We start from the raw sequence: 23,295 nt of genomic DNA on the forward strand, positions 1-23,295 counted from the left end.
AAACCGAAATGTTTAGAAATGAAATGACATGTTTGCGAACGAAATGCCTGATGTGGCATTGACCGATGTGTCACAAATGAGTGACTACGAATGATTCGTGAAAAGGAGCAACCGATGTGTTGGTAACAAATGCGTGCGACATGATCGAAGCACGTTTGGTGAAATGCTCGTGAGCAGCTCGTGAGTTCAGGAAATCGCAGTTTAGTGACATAATAAATGCATGAAATGAGAAATGGGAGCCAAAGCCCTACCTGCGACAGCCGGACCAGATGCGTTTTGTACGACAACGGCGATTTGAGTATTGAAAAACTCGAACAACGACAATACACGAACGCTCAACTCACGGACACGAAGACAGACTCGTAACACAATCTCACGGAGACGGGACTATCGAATACGGGAACTTATGAACAGAACTCACGATGTATAGTCTCGAATAGTCGGCCCTAGATCTCTGACGTAACAGATATTGCGCACAGGAAACCGACAAAAACCACAGGCGAACTGGCTAGTTGAATACCCCACAGGCTCTTCCCATAAATTCAGGCCACCATACTGGCCTTCTAATTATATATATATATATATATATATATATATAGCAGTATGTTCACCACTTGGTTACTAGCAATCCACCAATCACCCTGCCGTCATACCCCCATCTGTCAGTTAAGTCAATGAACAGTAATTTGCTCAGTTTTTTTACGTTTATTGCAGGACACAACTTGGGTGGAACAAGGGATGATATGAGATGCCCATAGCATTTAATGTGTCGCAAGACATTACTTGGCAGCCTTGGCTTGAACATTGATGCAAATCTAGTGTTCTCAGTCTCCTTCCTCTGCACAACTATTGAAATACTATTTCTTCACTTCCATTGTGACAAGAAAGAATCACTCTGAATAATGCTGCGTACACATGACCGGACTTTGACGGACTTGGTCCGACAGTCTTTGCGACGGACTTTCGGCGGAGTTCCGACCGACTTTTCGAACTAACGGACTTGGCCACACACAAGTACACCAAAGTCCAATGTATTTGAACGTGATGACGTACGACCGGACTAGAATAAGGAAGTTCATAGCCAGTAGCCAATAGCTGCCCTAGCGTAGTTTTTTGGTCCGTCGGACAAGCATACAGACAAACTGATTTTTTGACCGGACTCGAGTCCATCGGAAAGATTTGAAACATGTTTTATTTCTAGGTCCGTCTGACTTTTGGGGGAAAAAAGTCAGCTGAAGCCCACACACGATCGTGATATCCAACAGATTCATTCCGTCGAACCTAGTCCGTCCAAAATTCCTGTTGTGTGCACGCGACATAATTCCACCTTACAGACCATAACAGTATTTCCTCAGCGAACCAAAGAGCCAGAGACCTACACAGCCTCTCACCGATGGCTCAATGAATCAGACAGCCATACAGTCTTTTGGAAGGTATTACCAATGCGCTAACCAGACCAGAGATACACGTTACCTCCCCCCGATGGCCTGACACATGGTAATAGTGTTTCCAGCTAGTCCTTTACTGTCAATGCTGCCTTCCCCATCCACAGCATTCTGCACTACTCTTGATAGCTTCTCCTCTCCTGTCTCTTTCACACTGACCTTCTGCAAACAGATAGTTATGTGTCCCCGGTCACAGAACGCTGACATTATATATATATATATATATATATATATATATATATATATATATATATATATATATATATATATATATATATATATATATATATATATATATATATATATATATATATACACACACACACACACACATACACAGTGTAGTCAGTGTAGAATATATATATATATATATATATATATATATATATATATATTTATACAGTGCAGTCAATGTATTATATATATATATATATATATATATATATACAGTAGCTCACAAAAGTGAGTATACCCACCACTTTTTTGTAAATATTTTATTATATCATGTGACAACACTGAAGAAATTACACTTTGCTACAATGTAACGTAGTGAGTGTACAGCCTTTATAACAGTGTAAGTTTGTGTCCCTTTAAAATAACTCAACACACAGCCATTAATGTCTAAACCACTGGTACCAAAAGCGAGTACACCCCTAAGTGAAAATGTCCAAATTGGGCCCAAACTGTCAATATTTTGTGTGGCAACCATTATTTTCCAGCACTGCCTCTGGAGTCCTCTTCCACTCCTCCATGATGACATCACAGAGCTGGTGGATGTTAGAGACCTTGCACTCCTCCACCTTCCGTTTGAGGATGCCCCACAGATGCTCAAAAGGGTTTAGGTCTGGAGACATGCTTGGCCAGTCCATCCCCTTTACCCTCAGCTTCTTTAGCAACCCAGTGCTCGTCTAGCTGTGTATGGAGTTGTTTACCCTCAGCTTCTTTAGCAAGGCAGTGCTCGTCTTTGAGCTGTGTATGGGGTTGTTATTATGTTGGAATACTGCCCTGTGGCCCAGTATCTGAAAGGAGGGGATCCTGCTCTGCTTCAGTATGTCACAGTACATGTTGGCATTCATGGTTCACTCAATGAACTGTAGCTCCCTAGTGTCAGCAGCACTCACGCAGCCCCAGACCATGACACTCCCACCACCATGCCTGACTGTAGGCAAGATACACTTGTCTTTGTACTCCTCACCTGGTTGCCACCACACATGCTTGACACCATCTGAACCAAATAAGTTTATTTTGGTCTCATCAGACCACAGGACATGGTTCCAGTAATCTATGTCCTTAGTCTGCTTGTATTCAGCAAACAGTTTGTGGGCTTTCTTGTGCATCATCTTTAGAAGAGGCTTCCTTCTGGGACGACAGCCATGCAGACCAATTTGATGCAGTGTGTGGCGTATGGTCTGAGCACTGACAGGCTGACCCCCCACCCCTTCAACCTCTGCAGCAATGCTGGGAGCACTCATACATCTATTTCCCAAAGACAACCTCTGGATATGACGCTTAGCATGTGCACTCAACTTCTTTGGTCTACTATGGCAAGGCCTGTTCTGAGTGGAACCTGTCCTGATAAACTTCTGTATGGTCTTGGCCACCATACTGCAGCTCAGTTTCAGGGTCTTGGCAATCCTCTTATAGCCTAGGCCATCTTTATGTAGAGCAACAATTCTTTTTTTAAGATACTCATAGAGTCATTTGCTATGAGGTGTCATGTTGAAATTCTAGTGACCAGTATGAGAGAGTGAGAGCGATAACACCAAATTTAACACACCTGTTCCCCAGTCACATCTGAGACCTTGAAACACTAACGAGTCACATGACTCTAAATGGCTAATTGGACATTTTCAATTAGGGGTGTAATCACTTTTGTTGCAAGCGTTTTAAAAACTTTTTTTTTGCATTGATATATGTCCCCTGGACAGTACGTGGGTTCCCATACACTTTTTATGGCAATAACTTGCAAATCTTTAAAATTAGCACTTTTTATTTTTCATGTTCGTATCCTATAGATTTTAATAGGATTTGCATGTTCACTCAAACTTTATCTGCTTACATGTTCTGGTGAGAACCGAGCCGGGGGGTGTTCAGCTCATCCCTAGATGTCACCCCCTGCACTAGTGTAGTCAGGGAAAGGCAAGTATATTATCTATTTTTCCCACCACAGGTACTATTTTGCAGCATTTTTAGGAGGGGAGGCAAGAACCTTGAATAAGTGAACTTTGTTACTAATGTAGAAGATGTGCTTTAACTGTAGCAGAAAAAAATAGGTCTTCTGTTCTGGCAGACAGGGCTGTGCTGTGTGGCAGAGCGGTGAAAAGTCAGGACCGGATGGATAGAAATACAAATTCTCCGGCAGGTAAAATAGCTCCCATGTAGTTCATCTGTCTATTCAGTTGTTGGTATGGAATTCAATTTTGATTACAGTATATTAGCATCCTATCCTACCTTAAACATTGATACCACTGTAAACCCTTTTTTATATGACAGCCACTCATCTAGATAAAGTCTAATTTGGTTACAGCTTTTAAATCACACCTAGTTTCGTCTGACTGCATTTTCTATTTTATTTGTAATGATTCCAAACAATAGTTAGTCAACAATTAATCTTCTTCTTAGAATATATCAAAGAAGACTACTTTGGGCAAGCCTAAATATTGCATTGTGTAACCTGTCTTTATAATTTATTATGTTTCTTTCCTTACTATTTGCATAATACAAAGAGATTGTAGCTACTTGTCTTTTTATCAGCTGAGGTTTAAAGCTGTAATAAAATGCAAAAGCAAACATTTATTATATTGCAGCTTACCAATTATTATGCCGCGTACACACGAGCGGACTGTATGGCGTACTTAGTCCGTCATACAATCCGACGGACAGTCCGTCATACTTTCGACTGAACGGACTTGACCACACACGGATGCACAAACAGTCCGTCGAAAGCTTGCGCGATGACGTGTACAGCACGTACGACGGGACTAGAAATAGGAAGTCCAATACATAGCAAAGCACCCTTCCGCCGTGTAAATCCTTTCTGGGCATGCGGCATTCTTAGTCCGTCGAACTAGCCTACTGACGAGCGGATTGTCCGCTGAAACCAAAGTACGACGGACATAATTTACAAAAATCCGAAATACTTAGTACGCCAGACTGCACGCTGAAAAAGTCAGCTGAAGCCCACACACGAGCGGACTGTCCGCTGAAATGTGTTTCGACGGACTAAGTACGCCATACAGTCCGCCCGTGTGTACGCGCCATTAGATGTGATGGATGCATTCATTCTAATATTTAGGCTTTTTTTCTATTTTCATTGGTTGATCAAACCAGAAAGTGTGTTTTAGCTGTCTTGCAGATGTATCAGTTATAGGGATGAGACAAACCATTTAACACTGACAGGTGGTTACAATGGTCAACTGGTCAACTTTTATTTATATACCTGTATGTAAAACCTTTTTTCCAAAAAGAATAAAAAATGTTCACTGTAATGCCGCGTACACGTACACGTACACGTACACGTATGCAGCATAACAGTTTATAAAGTATTAGCTGGGGTTTGGCTTCAATTTGTTAGTGCATCTAGATCTGCTAGTAGATAGAAAGCAGCACATAGATTAGTCAGTTTTTTTTTTAATTACCAGCGGGTTGAACTAAAAAAAAAAAAACCTGACTTGATTCCCCCATCCACCCACTCAATGTGCATGGGGGAATCCTCCGCACTGAGCTTATAATTTAGCAAAAAGTCAAATACAATCAGCGCAAACAGAATGGATAAAACACAAAATTAAGTGCTAGCTGAACACTAATGCCGCGCACACACGACTGTTTTTTCCATCAAAATAAGCTCTGACAGTCTTTCTGACGGAGTTCCGACAGAGTTTTTCGCTGAAACTGACTTACCTACACACGATCACACCACAGTCTGTTCGTTTAGAATGCGATGACGTATGATGGGACTAGAAAAAGGAAGTTCAATAGCAAGTAGCTAATAGCTGCCCTTGCGTAGTTTTTGGTCCGTTGGAATAGCATACAGACGAACGGTTTTCCCAATAGGAATTAATTCCGTTGGAAAGATATAAAACATGTTTTATTTCTAGGTAAAAAAAAAAAAAAAGTCAGATGAAGCCCACACACGATCGAAATATCCGATGAATGATTTGGTTTGACTTTTAAAAGTCCATCCGTGTGTACACGGCATTAGAGAATATTCACATGACCTTGAAAATGCACAATTCAAAAATGAAGTGCAGCACAAAAAAAACCAAATCCAAATAAATAAAAGTCCAAAAGATTCTTAGAAAGAACCACAAAGCCCAGAAAGCAGCAAAATTATCCATGTGTGAAAACAGAGATATGGGTGACAATCCCTCCACCAACGAGTATTCTGCTCGCTCACCTTAATGGATGGACCTCTGAACTAACAGGATGTCATAAACGCATGTCCCCCTAATTGAGGTGAAGTGAAGACCAGCGATGTATAATGGACCCTCCGAGCAATTACCATACACATGTGGATAAAAAAATAAATCTGATGCTGTGTACACATGACCGGACTTTCCATCAGAATAAACTCTGACGTTCTTTCCGACAAAGTTCTGACCGAACGGACTTGCCTACACGCGACCAAAGTCCGTTTGTTTCGAACGCTATGACGTACAATGGGACTAGAAAAGGAAGTTTAATAGCCAGTAGTCAATAGCTGCCCTTGCGTTGTATTTGGTCCGTCGGACTAGCATACAGACGAACGGTTTTCCCGATAGGAATTGATTCCGTTGGAAAGATTTAAAACGTGTTCTATTTCTAGGTCTGTCAGACTTTTTGAAAAAAAAAAAGTCAGCTGAAGCCCACACATGATCGAAATATCAGATGAAATGATTCAGTCTGAGCTTTTCTGCTGGAAAGTCCGGTCCTGTGTACGTGGCATTAGTGCTCTCTACTAAAACTTGTCCGACTTTATTAACCACTTAACAACCGGCCCATAGCCGAATGACGGCTACAGGGCAGTGGTTTAACTCTGGAAGGACGTCATATTTCGCCAGAATTCCGCTCTCGCGCGCCCCCTGGGGCACGCACTCGAGAGCATCCGTGACCGCCGAGTCCACAGGACCCGGCGCATCACGGATCACGGTAAACGGCCGCTCATCGCGGACGTTTACCACGTGATCGCTCCGTCAAATGACGGAGTGATCACTTGTAAACAAAGCGGCGTCATGTTATGATGCTGGTTCCTCCCTCCCCCTCTCTGTACCGATTGGTACAGCGGAGGGGGAAGAGATCGGTGTCAGCAGCGCTGTGGGCTGCATCTGCAGTGCCCACATCGCTGCTCACCGAAATGTAACCCCTCAAATCCCTGCCATTACTCTGCAATACTCTGCAATACCCTGCAACACTCTGCAATACCCTGCAACACTCTGCAATACCCTGCAACACCCACCAATACCCTGCAACACTCTGCAATGCTCTGCAACACCCGCCAATACCCTGCAACACTCTGCAATGCTCTGCAACACCCGCCAATACCCTGCAACACTCTGCAATGCTCTGCAACACCCGCCAATACCCTGCAACACTCTGTAATGCTCTGCAACACTCTGCAACACCCGCCAATACCCTGCAACACTCTGCAATGCTCTGCAACACCTGCCAATACCCTGCAATGCTCTGCAACACCCGCCAATACCCTGCAACACTCTGCAATACCCTGCAACACTCTGCAATACCCTGCAACACTCTGCAATACCCTGCAACACTCTGCAATACCCTGCAACACTCTGCAATACCCTGCAACACTCTGCAATACCCTGCAACACTCTGCAATACCCTGCAACACTCTGCAATACCCTGCAACACTCTGCAATACCCTGCAACACTCTGCAATACCCTGCAACACTCTGCAATACCCTGCAACACTCTGCAATACCCTGCAACACTCTGCAATACCCTGCAACACTCTGCAATACCCTGCAACACTCTGCAATACCCTGCAACACTCTGCAATACCCTGCAACACTCTGCAATACCCTGCAACACTCTGCAATGCTTTGAAACACCCACCAATACCCTGCAACACTCTGCAATGCTCTGCAACACCCGCCAATACCCTGCAACAGTCTGCAATGCTCTGCAACACCTGCCAATACCCTGCAACACTCTGCAATGCTCTGCAACACCCGCCAATACCCTGCAACACTCTGCAATGCTCTGCAACACCTGCCAATACCCTGCAACACTCTGCAATGCTCTGCAACACCTGCCAATACCCTGCAACACCCGCCAATACCCTGCAACACCCGCCAATACCCTGCAATGCTCTGCAACGCCATACTCTGCAACGCCATACTCTGAGATACCCAGCCATACTCGGAGATACCCAGCCATACCCAGCCATAGTCGGTGATACCCTGCAATACCCAGCCATAGACACCCCCCCCCCCCCCCCGCCCTCCAGTGCTTCTACCGACTCGCCAATACGATCAAAGCCAGAATCTTTTTTTTTTTTTTTTCAGGCTTCCCAGCTTAGAGGTGAGATGTGGGGTCTTATTGACCCCATATCTCACTGTAAAGAGGACCTGTCATGCCATATTCCTATTACAAGGGATGTTTACATTCCTTGTAATAGGAATAAAAGTGATCAAAAAATATATTTTTGGGGAAAAAAAGTCAAACTAAAATAAATAAAGTAAAATGAACAATAATTTTTATTTTTTTTTAAAGCGCCCCTGTCCCCATGTGCTCGCATGCAGAAGCGAACGCATAGGTAAGTCCCGCCCACATATGAAAACGGTGTTCAAACCACACACGTGAGGTATCGCTGCGAACGTTAGAGCAAGAGCAATAATTCTAGCCCTAGACCTCCTCTGTAACTCAAAACATATAACCAGTAAAAAAAAATTAAATCGTCACCTTTGGGGATTTTTAAGTAGCGACATTTGCCGCCATTCCACGAGCGTGTGCAATTTTGAAGAGTGACATGTTGGGTATCTATTTACTCAGCGTAACTTCATCTTTCACATTATGCAAAACTTGGGCTAACTTTAATGTGTTTTTTTTTTTAAGCACAAAACTGTTTTTTTCCAAATTAAAGCATTAGAAAAATTGCTGCGCAAATACCATGCGAGATAAAAAGTTGCAACGACCACCATTGTATTCTCCGGGGTGTTTGCTAAAAAAACATATATAATATTTCGGGATTCTATGTAATTTTCTAGCAAATAAATGATGATTTTTACATGTAGGAGAGAAATGTCAGAATTGTCCTGGGTGCTCCAGAATGCCTGATGGCGCTCCCTGCATGTTGGGCCTCTGTATGTGGCCACACTGTGTAAAAGTCTCACACATGTGGTATCGCCGTACTCGGGAGTAATAGCAGAATGTGTTTTGGGGTGTAATTTGTGGTATGCATATGCTGTGTGTGAGAAATAAACTGATAATATGACAATTTTGTGAAAAAATAAATAAAATAAAAAAATCTTGATTTTGCAAAGAATTGTAGGAAAAAATGACAACTTCAAAAAACTCATCATGCCTCTTACTAAATACCTTGGAATGTCTTCTTTCCAAAAAGGGGTCATTTGGGGGGTATTTTTTTTTTTTTTGGCATGTTAGGGTCTCAAGAATTGAAATAGGCCGTCAGTACTTCAGGTGTGATCAATTTTCAGATATTGGCACCATAGCTTGTGGACTCTATAACTTTCACAAAGACCAAATAATATCCACCATTTTGTACTTATTTTTACCAAAGATATGTAGTAGTATAAATTTTGGCCAAAATTTATGAAGAAAAAATTACTAATCTGCTAAATTTTATAACAGAAACAAAGAAAAATTCATTTTTTTACAGAATTTTCTGTATTTTTTCTTAGCACAAAAAATAAAATACCCAGCGGTGATTAAATACCACCAAAAGAAAGCTCCATTTGTGTGAAAAAAAGGACAACATTTTTATATAGGTCCAGTGTTGCATGACTGAGTAACTGTCATTCAAAATGTGAGAGCACCGAAGGCTGAAAATTGGTCTGGTTATTAAGGGTGTTTAAGTGCCCAGTGGTCAAGTGGTTAAAGCATAAAAGTTACACTCACATGTAAAACAATATGCACTGGCTCACACAGAATGGAGCTTCATATTGCTTCTGTCTCACAGGATGGAAGTGGGTGATGTTATCCAAACATAGCTCCACCCAGTATGTGTTATATCCAATTGGACTTCATCAACAGATTCTATGAATTCTGACACAGAATATGCTGATCAGTGCTGATCAAGCGGAAAACATCCGTCAGGGCAGCTGTACAGAAGTTGATCAGTAGATCAACTTTTGTTCAACTACCCTGCCCATATACAGATCAAAATTTGCCCAGTCCACAAAGAACCTGATAATTTTCAATGCATGTATGGCCAGCCTAACACTCCTCTCCCCCCAGGGGGACAATGCTGCTGTGTCCCCTGTGCTCCTTCATCCAGAGTTGGGGCACTCTAAAACAGGAAATGAAAACAGAGGGAAAAAAAGCCTAAAAAAAAATGAAAACGAATACAGTCACCATATCTAATGATTGGTATGCCGTAATATATTTGGGTTTAATAGTGCTTTAAATGATTACTTTTTAACAAAAACAATCAAATGTAATCTGTGCATGCCATGATTGTATATGCATTGCTCACGGTTCAGACCCAAAGTTTGGCTATAGTGGTTGAGCAGATTGTGGGGGCAGAGCACAATATCCGGTTTATGAAGCTCATCATGTTCAAATTTTCATCCGGTAAGCATTACTGCTCAAAGATACACTGACACACGTGCTTTAAAGTTATTGTAAACCCTCCTGAAAAACAAAAAACAAAAAAAAACACCCTGCAAGATAAAGGCATAATGAGCTAGTATGCATAGCATACTAGCTCATTATGAATTACTTACCGAAGAACGGAGTCCTCGTCTCCTCCTCCGGCCAGCGACATCTATCCCGGAGGTTACTTCCGGGTATCGCGGCTCCGGCACTGTGATTGGCACAGTACAACTAAAGCAACAGCACGTTGTGCCATTGCCATTGCTTCAGTTAGCTTAAGTGCGCATGTGCCACATGACATTGGCACATGCAAATACAGGGATATCTCCTAAACTGTGCAGGTTTAGGAGATATCCAGTGCAGCTATAGGTAAGCCTAATTATAGGCTTGGCTCTAGTAAAAAGTGGTTGTAAAGGGTTTACATCCATGTAAAGGTTTCGTTCTACTTTAGTCTTTCCTTTGTTTTGGCTATGCCTGCACTTTCAGGTCAAGGTTTTAACATAGGTTAATACATTTACAGAAAGGGCCTTCTGATTGTTTTAGATTGATTTAGATCTAACGAGCAGAGCCCTCCGATTCCACTTGCATTGAATTGTATTGTAACTGTACTGTCTGCCCTCATGTTGTAAAGCACTGCGCAAACTGTTGGATCTATATAGATCCTGTATTATAATAATAATAATAACTGGATGGAAATGAGTTACTACCAATATCTTTGAGTACCTTCTGACAAATTCATCAACTTACTTTGTGACCGGCATCCTGTAATGCTTTGGCCGCTGATAATCCGGACATCCCGGCGCCAACAATTACAATGTGTTTGCGATTCCATCTTGAGACAGGAGGCAGTCCACGTATGGCAATGTCCATTATATCTTCATACTCCGGATCCTGAAGACACTCTTCCAACAAGTCTGAACCTTTGCTGCTTTGACCAAATGCTCCAGCCCAAAGCAGCAGACTGAGAAATGCTGAGGGAACAAAGATTACAAAGTACTGTAGATAATATTTTTACTAACCAATCATAAAAATATGAATATATATAATGGAGACCCCACCCTGGGAACTTTTTTGTTTGTTTCTTATCTTAAGCCTCTTAAAGCCTCATACACACGATAGGACTTTGTACAAACTTTCCCTTGGATTTTTGTACAAAGGGCGTCGGCCCTGAACTTGTATTGCATACACACAGCAGGACTTTTTCAGCCAACTTTCACCAAATCATGTGGTTTTTCTGCTCTTTACCGCCACCTTTGGTCAACTTCTGTATTGTTGTCTGATCTTTTGCATTGGTTCTGAGCATGCCTGTTTGTACTTTGTACAAAAGTCCTATGGTTTTCTGTACACACGATCAGACTTTGCTCCATCGGACTTTTGTTGCCAGAAAGTTTGTCCGTTCGCACAGCCAACAAAAGTCCGATGAAAACCAAAAAAGTTTGTCCGATGGAGCGTACACATGGTCGGATGTTGCTCCAAAACAGCTAATTTGCATGTTTGTTGTCAAAAAGTCTGATCGTGTGTATGGGCCTTAACTCTGACTTTTTGAAAACAAACATGCAAATTAGCTGTTTTAAGGCAACATCCGACCGTGTGTATGCTCCATCGGACAAACTTTTTCGGTTTTCATCGGACAAATGTTGGCTGTGTGAACAGACAAACTTTTCGACAACAAGTCCGATGTAGCAAAGTCCAATCATGTGTACAGAAAACCATCGGACTTTACAAACACGCATGCTCAGAACCAATGCAAAAGATCAGACAACAATACAGAAGTTGACCAAAGGTGGCAGTAAAGAGCAGAAAAACCATGTGATTTGGTGAAAGTTGGCTGAAAAAGTCTGATCGTGTGTATACTTAACAAGTTCACGGGCAACGCCCTTTGTACAGAAATCCATGGGAAAGTTTGTATAAAGTCCGATCATGTGTATGAGGCTTTACACATGATCAGATTTTCGGCAGACAAAGCATCAGACTTTTGTCCAAAGGGCATGTGCCTGGATTTTGTCTTGCATACTAACGCCACACAATTGTTGGCCAACAAACAAGAACGTAGTGACGTACTACGTGGAATTTCAGCCCTAATTCCGAGCATGTGCTTTTGTACTTTGGACTTTTGTGTGATGGGCTTGTGTACACATGATAGAAAAATCTGACAACAGACCGTTGTCCGCCAAAAATGTACTAGCCTGCCATCCAACATTTGTTGGCGGAATGTTGGCCAACAATTGTCTGATGAAGCGTACTAACGGTCGGATTTTAGGCAAAGAGTTTGTCATCACACAATTCCCTGCCGAAAATCTAAGCGTGTGTACAAGGCAAAAGTCCAAAGTACAAACATGCATGCTCCGAATCAATGCTCACCAAACACAACATTAGCACAGGGTGCCCAAAGAGTGGCACTCAAGAGCTGAAATTCTATGTAGTACATCACTACGTTTGTGTTTGTTGGCCGACAATTGTGTGCCGTTAGTATGCAAGACAAGTGGCACACGCCCTTCGGACAAAAGTCTGATGCTCTGTTGGCCAACAATCTGATCGTGTGTATGAGGCTTTAAGGTTAGGCTGATAAATGCAACTTGTGCGAGAAATTAAACTCATGGCTCAGCGGCCATGCTCAACAATATGAAGTTTTTCCGGCACCTGTCTCTAATAATGCAGCACAACTGTAATGCCCTGTGCACACGGTCAGACATTCCGACAACAAAATCTGTTGGATTTTTTCCAACAGATTTTGGGCCAAACTTGTCTTGCATACACACGGTCGCACAAAGTCGGAAAATTCGATCGTACGCAATGCGGTGATGTAGAACACGTACGACGGGACTATAAAGAGGGCGTTAGTCAATAGTTTTCGTCTCGTAATTTATTCTGAGCATGTATGCCACTTTGTCCGTCGGAATTGTCTACACGCGATCGGAATTTAAACTATTGGATTTTGTGTGTCAGAAATTCCAATGGAAAAAGTCAGATGGAGCCCACACACGATCGGATTTTCCAACAACAAGATCCGATCGCACATTTTCCGTTGGAAAGTCTGACTGTGTGTACAGGGCATAAGAGTTAGCCCTCCTTCACACTGGTGAGACTTGTCATGCGATTTGACAGGTCCAAGACGCACCCTATTGTCAGCAATGGAGCTGTTCAAATTGGTGTGACGCTGGCTTTGCAGTGCTGTACCAATTTGAAAAAGATGTTCCTGCACTATTTTTGATGATTTCAGGTGTGACTTGCATAGACCTCTGTGCATGAAGTCACACAGATGTCAGCTAGGTTGCACTGACGTGAGGCTTGGAAATTGTGTGATTTCAAAGTGAAGTCGCACACTTTCAAAATCAGATTTGGTGTGAACGGGGGTTTAGATCCCATTTACACTTGTGCCTTGTGGCAATAAGTGCTAAAATCCATGTGTTAATGTGCAATGCAGATGCAGCAGTGCGATGTCATTTATTTAAGTGTCATTTACTGTGAATGGTACTCCAATCCATTGTACAGGAGAGCCCATCACACGATGCATGGCAGCACACCACAACCCATATACTATGTGTTGTATTGTGCTATGTTTTTACAAAAGGGTCATGTATGTTTTCTAATCTGTTATGTTTCGGTGGCAGCCCATTTACAATTATAGGCTGCCTAACTTAACACACGCTAATCAGTGCCATAATGTGCGTTTGTAACGCATATGTATTAATGCACCACAACAGAAGTTCAAGCAGACATATAAAGCTAAGCCGGCCATAGATGGTGCAAATTTATTTTCTGTAACCTGCCGGGAGAACACACTGTGTTTATTGCTAGCGGCTATGCTGGCAATAATCACAGGAAAAATGCAACATGCTGTTTGTACCCAAGTTGATTGATCAATGTGGGGAAATACCCCCTTCCATGCATAGTTCGAATCTTGGCTGGTTCAGCAGGGTTCACCACCGTCCATGGCCAGCTTTATTGAAAGGTCTTGTTGTGTTATTATCTTTGGAGACATCTTCTGGTCAGTTCCCCCACTATGGCCCATCACAAGAATAATAATAAAAAGAAATGTCTCTTGGGATTCTCTGTGGTGCTGTTATTTGTATATTTATTTAAAAAAACATTTTTTACTAACTTTAACAAGGTCCAGATAAAAATAATTCTCATGTACATTCACCGTTTCTACACATATAAAATGAGGCACGTGTCATTGTCTAGTTCTACATAATGCTCTAACCACAGCAGCAATCCTTAAATACAGAAGGCAATATGAATTTCCAATTGGTATATTCCCATCAGCTGTATCATATTTTTGCTCTTTATCTTTCAGTGGAACCCAGGCTGGGGAATAGAACTATATCATATTACATATGGCGTTTCCGCAAAACATACTGTTAAACAGGAGTTACAGCCTGTCAGAAAAAAAATTAAAGTCAGCAGCTACAAATAAAAATAAAAAAGACTTTTAATGTAAGGACACTTACCTATCCAGGTGTCCTGGGATGTCATCGCCTCTAACCGATTCGTCGATTGGCTGTGGGTGCAGACGCCAGCATTATTACGTAAGGGAAACAGGAAGTGAAGCCTTGCGGCTTGACAGCCTGTTTCCTACGGCACATGCGCAAGTCGTGCTGCACTTTCTGAATGGTCCCGCTGTCTTCTGGGACCTGTGTGCCTCCCAGAAGGCAGTGGGGGGAAGGAGGAGGGGCCGGAAATTTTGTAGATCACCACAATCGTCGTGCGGCGATCTTACCCAGAAGTAAGAACAGGTACCTGGGTTTGACAGGTATCCAACCCCCCCCCCCCAAATAAAAGCAAGGGGGGGGGTGGTGCGAACAAGCAAAGCTTCCCCTTTTGTGTGGAGCTCCGCTTTTAAATACCTAAAATTGGTAAGCAATACAGATATCACAAAAACAGAAATTAGATAAAGGAAACAAATAAGGAGAAAGACCTCCATGCAAAAGCCTGGTGCCCGCTATGTTTTTTTTTGTGCAAAGGGGGCGGCCTCGACCAGAACTCTTCAATCAGCGCTCTCCGACATTGACTGAGAGTGCTGATCTGCAGTCGGTCAGCATGTCCGACAAAAGCCGGCTGAACAGCTGGCTTCGGTTGAAAAGACCGACAAACAAACAGGCAGAATGTCGGCCCATATTTTTGGTACCGGCAAATGTGTCCCGACATTCTGCCTGTGTGTGCAAGTCTTTAGGCTTCAAATGGAGAGATATATTAAACCCATTATCCTATTCAAATTTAGATTGTGTATTTTCAATATGCTCATCAACCTATCATTGGCCATAATCCAGTTAAGTTTATTTTTGACAAGGTCTAGAGGAATTAAGGAATTATGAAAACATGTAGTAATCTCAATTCTGGCAATTACTAGATCCCTGGGGACATCGGAAAATTTAATTCAAAGCCACTCATCCTTTTTGGACTTCTGAGATTGACAAAGGTCACTGTGAAGTTGAGCACATATGCTATAATCCAAAAGCCCTGAACATTTGGGCATTGTTATTTATTTTTAGCTCTGATCCAGTTTTCAGTTACAAATGGCCAACACAAAATAATACAAACCTTGCAATTAAAAGTGATTAGCAAAAAAAAAAAAAAATATTAGGCTAAAACAGGAACCTCCATTTATCAGCTTTGACATACAAGAAAACAACAAAATTATTTATAGTCTAGGTGTGTGCTAGCTTATTCTTAAAATCGAACTCCAACAAAGGAGTTAAAATGATTTCGAACCCTTTTGTCATTTAAAGTAATTGTAAAATCTTTTTTTTTTTTAAATAACAAACATGTTATACTTACCTCCTCTGTGCAGTGGATTTGCACAATGCAGCCTGGATCCTCCTCTTCTCGAGTCCCTCTTCTGTGCTCCTGGCCCCTCCCTCCCGTTGAGTGCTCCCACAGCAAGCAGCTTGCTATGGGGGCACCCGAGCCGAGATGAAGCTCCATATGCCCATTCAGCAGGGGCGTCGGGAGGGGGTGGCTAGGGGGGCTGAAGCCCTGAATGAGACCCCCTAAAGCCCTGAGTGTCAGCTCCGCGGGGTCTTCATTGTCAGCCCCGAGCGCTGCGGCGAGCCCCGGGACTAATCTGATCCCGAGCACCGCCGAGTGTGGCCGAGTGCGGCCGAGTGCCAGAGCAGGTCCCGCCTTCTGGAGCCTGCACGTCTATGATGGACGTCCCACTGGTCCAATGCCGGGACCACGGGATGTGTGACGTCCATCATAGGCGCTGTTGGCTCCAGAAGGCAGGAATTACAAAGCGGCTGCCGCGCCACATCCCCGCTTGGCGCTCAGGCGAGCCGCTCTCCTCTCCTCCTCGGAATGGCTGCTGTGACAGGTCAGTGTGTAATAAGGTCAGTGTAGGTAGGTCAGTGTGTACTAAGGTCAGTCAGTGTGTGGTAATGTCAGTGTAGGTAGGTCAGTGTGTGGTAATGTCAGTGTAGGTAGGTCAGTGTGTTAATGTCAGTGTAGGTAGGTCAGTGTGTGGTAATGTCAGTGTGTTAATGTCAGTGTGTGTGCTAATATCAGTGTCTGGTAATGTCAGTGTAGGTAGGTCAGTGTGTGTGGTAATGTCAGTGTGTGGTAATGTCAGTGTAGGTCAGTCAGTGTAGGTAGGTCACTACTGTTAGTGTATGTAGGTCAGTGTATGTAGGCCAGGCAGGTGAGTGTAGGTAGGTCACTATCATCAGTGTAGGTAGGTCACTACCATCAACGTCAGTGTAGGTCAGTGTGTTAATGTCAGTGTAAGTAGGTCAGTGTGTGTGGTAATGTCAGTGTAGGTAGGTCAGTGTGGTAATATCAGTGTAGGTAGGTCAGTGTGTGTGGTAATGTCAGTGTAGGTAGGTCAGTGTGTGTGGTAATGTCAGTGTAGGTAGGTCAGTGTGTGTGTGGTAATGTCAGTGTAGGTAGGTCAGTGTGTGTGTGGTAATGTCAGTGTAGGTAGGTCAGTGTGTGTGTGGTAAGGTCAGTGTAGGTAGGTCAGTGTGTGTGTGGTAAGGTCAGTGTAGGTAGGTCAGTGTGTGTGTGGTAAGGTCAGTGTAGGTAGGTCAGTGTGTGTGTGGTAATGTCAGTGTAGGTAGGTCAGTGTGTGTGTGGCAATGTCAGTGTAGGTAGGTCAGTGCGTGTGTGGTAATGTCAGTGTAGGTCAGTCAGTGCATGTGATAATGTCAGTGAAGGTCAGTCAGTGTAGGTAGGTCACTACCATTAGTGTATGCAGGTCAGTGTATGTATATGTCCAGTGTATGTAGGTCAGGCAGGTGAGTGTAGGTAGGTCACTATCGTCAGTGTAGGTAGGTCACTACCGTCAGTGTAGGTAGGTTAGTGTATGTAAGTCACTACCGTCAGTGTCACGGCCCAGCCAAAAAAAAGTTGCGTGGGGAACCGCTACCCGGATATCCTTTGATTGTTTTTGCCTGTAGTGACCCTCTGTAACGGTGGGTCGCTCGGATCTGGTAAGGAGCCAATTCATTCATTTGGTGATGGGAAAAGCACATTATACTCCTGGAGAAGATTATTAATTTGTGCACTTCCAATTCAGCTCTTCATACGAAGTTTTTCTTCACTGGTGTTTATTTACCATATGGACACTTTATAGCAATAATTTGTCATATAATTATATGGACATTACATAGAGTTTTTTCAAAATATTTTTCTTGGTAATTTATTTTATGTACCTTTTTAGTTTTAAGAAAACTTTCATTCTTTATTTTTAGGGGTATATGCACAGAGATCTATACAATCTGTACTGTGTTTGGGTGATTCACATCACTGACACGCACTTGTGTCTTATCTTTGTATTTAATTTTACATATTTGTATATATAACAGTATGCACTATATTTTTTTGAGGTGGCCTTAGAGACATTAAGACACTAAGGCTTATACTGTGGGTTTAGCACACACACATATCCCATTCACTTTGGGAATTTGAGGTTAGCGCAGTTCTCTTTTTTTTTCTTTCCAGTTTGAGGAATAGTGCCCTATCATTGGTGTCAGTGGGATTAATAGTGACCCATCTTCGGTCTCAGTTGGAGTAATAGTGCCCCATCGTTGGTGTTAATGGGATTAATAGTGACCAGTGGCATCACTAGGGGGTGGCTTTTGGGGCTATAGCCTCTGCAGGGGACTCCAAGGGGAGGGGGGCTCTCTGGGGACTCTGATGTAAGTGGGGGGCTCTCTGGGGACCCTGATGCAAGGGGGAGGTTTTCTAGGGACCCTGATTTTAAGGGAGGGGCTCTCTGGGGACCCTTATTTAAGGGGGAGGCTCTCCGGGGACCCTAATGTAAGGGGAGGCTCTCTGGGAACCCTGATGTAAGTGGGGGGCTCCCTGGGGATCCTGATCCAAGGGGGAGGCTCTCTGGGGATTCTAATGCAAGGGGGGCTTTCTGGGGACTCTGATGCAAGGGGGAGGCTCTCTGGGGACCCTGATGTAAGTAGGGGGGATCTCTGGGGACCCTGATGTAAGTGGGGTGCTCTCTGGAGATATATACACACACATGTATATATTACTGTATATACGTGTATGCCCACCCAAGCATATGAGTTTCTTTACTACGCTGCTATGGCCTCTAGCCCCAGACACGCCCCCTGCCACACCCTCTTAAAGGAGAATTAACCAAAAAAAAGGGTTTATAAAATCCACAAGGGCTTTTTTTTTACCACTACTATTCCTTTATATTGGTTTTTAAAATGTACAAATACAGCAATTTAGAATTTGGATGAAGTGAATGGAGGTTTAGCCCTGGGAAACACTTTTTGAAAGATAAATAGTGCATTTTATATACAACTATATAGATGAGACCAAAATGAGGGACAAATGAGGAGAAAAGAGGGACAAAGGGACATTGATCCAAATCAGGGACAATCCCTCGAAATCAGGGACAGTTGGGAGCTATGCGTTTGGGTGTTGGTGGCGGTGTCCTTACAAGTGGATTTTGAAAAAGATTTATTACTGTTACTATGGACTTTTAAGCGAAGGTGATGTATAATCTATTCATTACACTGAAAGTTTACGTTGAACTATCACACAGTTCTCTTTAGTGCTACACCATTTTTTATATTTTAAAAAATATAACCCAAACTGAGCTTTAGGGTGATCAAATGTGCCTGTCTCTCCCTGTTGCAACACCACATGGGGCCCAATTTTCTGCCTCCTGTGATTGGCTCTAAAACGCATTCTTATTTAGATTGGCCTTTGCTGGCATGTGATTGTACAGATTTACACAGGTTCTATAGAATGCTTAACCAGCCTGTTTATTGTTACTATGACCCATTATTTTCTCTTGATCCACTGTGAGCCTGGCATTGGTGTTTTATTTTTCCAATGCAATCGACATAATAAAATGCAGTGTTCATTTTCTACTCAATAAATGCTTGTAGTTGCGTCCCTGTATGCTACACCTGATAGAGAAAGATGGCTGTTCTCAAATATTATACTTGTTGGACATTCTGCTACTTAAAAAAAATCTTTAGATAAGGTATCTAGGTTGGACTTGATGGACTTGTGTCTTTTTTCAACCTCACCTACTATGTAACTATATCTATATGTTTCTGCACAATATGCCCCATTGCTTATGAATATTCTACATGTTTGACCTGTGAAATGGCACACAACTGAAGGTCTGTCTGTCATAAGCAGGAGAGGAGGTTTATACCTATTATATAGTTATCCTGCAAGTTCAACTATATGACAAAAAAAAAATCAGGTAAAAATAGAAGAGAAGATATTGCAACCTCAAGATTGTTAAAGGGACCCTGACAGCACAAGGTAATTTTATAGTTCAGAGCATACCAGTAAAATAATAGAGACTATACTTACCTTTTGGGCAGCCTGTTTGTTAAAACTTCACCTCCTCTCTGCACCCCCTACAAGCACTACAATATTTGCTCCCCTACTGCAAGCTGTGGTTTCTCCCACCAGTTCAAACTTTACTACAGAATGTACAAAGCAGTGGGAGGAATCACAGTGTATAGAGGGGAAATAGATATTTGATCCTCCAAAACGGCCAAATGGTGATGGATTAGAACCCTGTCAGGTTTTAAATTCTTTCTGTTTTGGGTGTAAATTAAGATGTTACGTATTAAGGCAGGATTCACACCTTTGTATTTTTCCCCTAATACATTCTATTTTTTAACAATTTTATTGTTTTGAAAAAAAAAGATTCACGTACAAAATATGACAAATATCTATGTCGTAAATAAACATTGCACAAAGGTTTCCTGAACAGGAGCATAACACCCATTCCTGATTTTATTTTAATATTGTGAGACCATTACTTATTTCCCATTGTAGAAATTTCATCTTTGCAATAGGGAAGCCTTTGTCCAATTTGAACAAAATGTAACAATCATTGGTATATGTATAAATAAGTACACTTAAAAAAAAAATAAGAGAGAGAGAAAACAAGAAAGGAAGAAATGGCTGCCTGAGGGCGGTTGAAAATACCTTCCCTTTTGGTCGACTTAATAAGTTCTGCCAGAGGGATTTTTTGAGGTTGGTCTCAATTTTTCAATTTTCACTATTTGAATTAAAAAAAAAAATGTTTCTAAAATGCAAAACGCACAATTTAAAACCCCTCAACTTTCAAGCGTGTCCACCATATGTGATTTTCTCTACCCTCCTGTCTACCCTCCTGTCCACATCACCTGAAACACTAAGCCCTTGTACACACGGTCGGAGAATCCGTCGGAAATTGTTGGAAATATTTTCCGACCAACTGGTTCGATCGGACATACTCTGATCATGTGTAAAGAATTTTGATCGGACCAAGTGCCACGCATGCTCAGATCAAATTCCTACATCAAAGCTATTGGCTACTAGCCTGAACGTAGTCCCATCGTAATTACGTCATCACGTTCTGAATGATCGGATTTTTCGACAACTTAGTCCGCCCGTGCGTATGCAACAGTTTCGGACAAGATCCGACGGACAAAATCCAACGGACAAAATCTGACGGATTTGGTTGTCGAAATCTCCGACCGTGTGTACGGGGGCTTAGAGGAGGCACCTGGGACATAAGAAGCTATTTTTGTAGGTACCATTTCCACTGATACATTTTCAATGTAAATACATCAAATGCATCTCAATGCATGTGTCAACACATATTGAAAATGCTCAAGTCTTAATGAGATGTGTTTTGATGCTTTTCTACTGATTTATATAGAAAATGCATTAGTGAGAAAACACTCAGGTGTGAGTTCAGCCTCAATGTGTTGGCAGAAGTAATACGGTTCTAAACAAGTGCACATAAAAAAAAAAAAATATGTTTTCAAAAATAGTAAATACATGTGTTAAATGTAAACAGATCAAAACACATGTTATTTTAATAGAAAACAGATCAAGGAGGGGGCACATGTGTGAACCCAAACTCAGTATACATATTTTGTATAAAAGTACAAGAACAACAATAAAAAAAAAGAAAAATTTCAAAAATAGTAAAGTACACCATAAAAAAAGGGGGGGAAAACACACAAGTAAAATATGCTCATCAGGAGCAATTTAAAGCCCATTGCACCTCTAAAAACAGCCAAATGATACTCCTGCATTGACAAAGCACTTCACTAAAATGGTAACATTTTAGTAATATATATATATAAAAGCAGATATTTTCTAAAAACTTTCAAAACTTTCAAAACTGTAAATATTCCTCATTCCTAATAACAAAACAATATATTAACAAAAATAGCAAACAAGACTTACCAAACTTCTCCATGTCTTTCTTCTGTTTGTGCAGAACTAATGCTGTAGATTTGCATTGTGTTTTTATTACTAACTTAATAGGAGGAGCAACCCTTGCATAATGTAGTGATAAATCACCAATATGCTAATTTGATCTTATATAGCAAACAACTGGTGATGTTACAACACACAGTAAGTTTTATGTGTAATCTCCGTTGACAGATAAAAATAGTTATGATGGCATTGGAAGCAATTGTCTACTGTTGTCTGTCTAGATATTCATTATTCACTATTGTTTTTTGAGCGTGTAGCCCTCTTTTGGTTGCTTGTGGTATTACGAAGAATGGTCCTCCCCAAACAGGATATTACGCTAAAGCTGTGGGTAAATAATTGAACCAGAACCTTCGCTAAGTGAAAGAGTGGCAGTGCCTCCGCCAGGGACAGGTCCTGTTTAAGCACGGTATTCCATTTCTGTGAAATTAACCAGTATTCTATTCAGAGTAATTGAGAGCAGAGGAACTGCTGCAACCACAACATAACATTACAGAGGTTGTAAACCCAGTTTTAAAAAAAAGAAAAAAAAAACTGTAAGAGAAAGGCATAATGAGCTAGTATGGATCGCATACTAGCCCATTATGTAATACCTTAGAAGGAAGCTCTCTCCGCAATGCCCGCACACCTCTGAGACGGCTAACATTTGTCCTGGAGTTTCTTCCGGGTTCGATGTAGTTGGCTGGAGCCGCAATGATGTCACTCCCGCACATTCACGCAGGAGCCGTCGTTCACAACCTGTTCCTTCAGAGCACATGCATCCGTGATGTCACTGGCTGCATGTATACTAAATATCTCTTAAACGGTACACATTTAGGAGATATTTTCACTATTTATATATTTACCTATAGGTAAGCCTTATTATAGCCTTATTATAGGCTTACCTATAGGTAAATGTAAGCAGAGGAAGTTTACTTCCTGTTTAACCATAAGTATATAGAAGCACACTAGTGTGAAAATATTACAAACTTTATATAAGAAAAGATGAATTATAGTACTTACAACCAATATGCAAATGAAATTATCAGCAAAGGGCCTAACAACAGACCTGGTGGAAATGCGCATATATACAGTGCCTTGAAAAAGTATTCACACCCCTTGAAATTATCAATATTTTGTTACAACCAAAAACGTAAATGTATTTTATTGGGATTTTATGTGATAGACCAACACAAAGTGGCACATAATTGTGAAGTGGAAGGAAAACGATAAAGGTTTTGAACATTTATTACAAATAAATATGTGAAAAGTGTGGCGTGCATTTGTATTCATCCCCCATTAGTCTGATACCCCTAACTAAAATCAAGTGAAACCAATTGCCTTCAGAAGTCATCTAATTAGTAAATAGAGTCCACCGGTGTGTAATTTAATC

General features: G+C 41.8%; 1 protein-coding gene across 2 annotated transcripts in view; it reads right to left on the reverse strand.

The window, feature by feature from the left end:
• The window catches only part of LOC143934177 (L-amino-acid oxidase-like), a 43,089-nt gene extending 21,113 nt beyond the window's left edge, over positions 1-21,976 (reverse strand). The window contains exons 1-2 of one of the 2 annotated variants that reach the window (XM_077457567.1): positions 21,894-21,976; positions 10,968-11,191 (exon numbers count right to left, since the gene is read on the reverse strand). In XM_077457567.1, the coding sequence (XP_077313693.1) occupies positions 10,968-11,191; positions 21,894-21,906 (237 nt within the window). In that variant the 5' untranslated portion in view covers positions 21,907-21,976. Of the gene's footprint in view, positions 1-10,967; positions 11,192-11,278; positions 11,747-21,893 lie in introns of those variants that run through there. The other variant, XM_077457569.1, reaches the window with a different exon arrangement.
• Between the last annotated feature and the right edge of the window lie 1,319 nt (positions 21,977-23,295).

Source organism: Lithobates pipiens, unplaced genomic scaffold (genome assembly GCF_037356315.1).
Source record: "Lithobates pipiens isolate NorthernLeopardFrog02 unplaced genomic scaffold, aLitPip1_a1.2 Scaffold_27, whole genome shotgun sequence".
NCBI classification, from domain to species: Eukaryota; Metazoa; Chordata; class Amphibia; order Anura; family Ranidae; genus Lithobates; species Lithobates pipiens.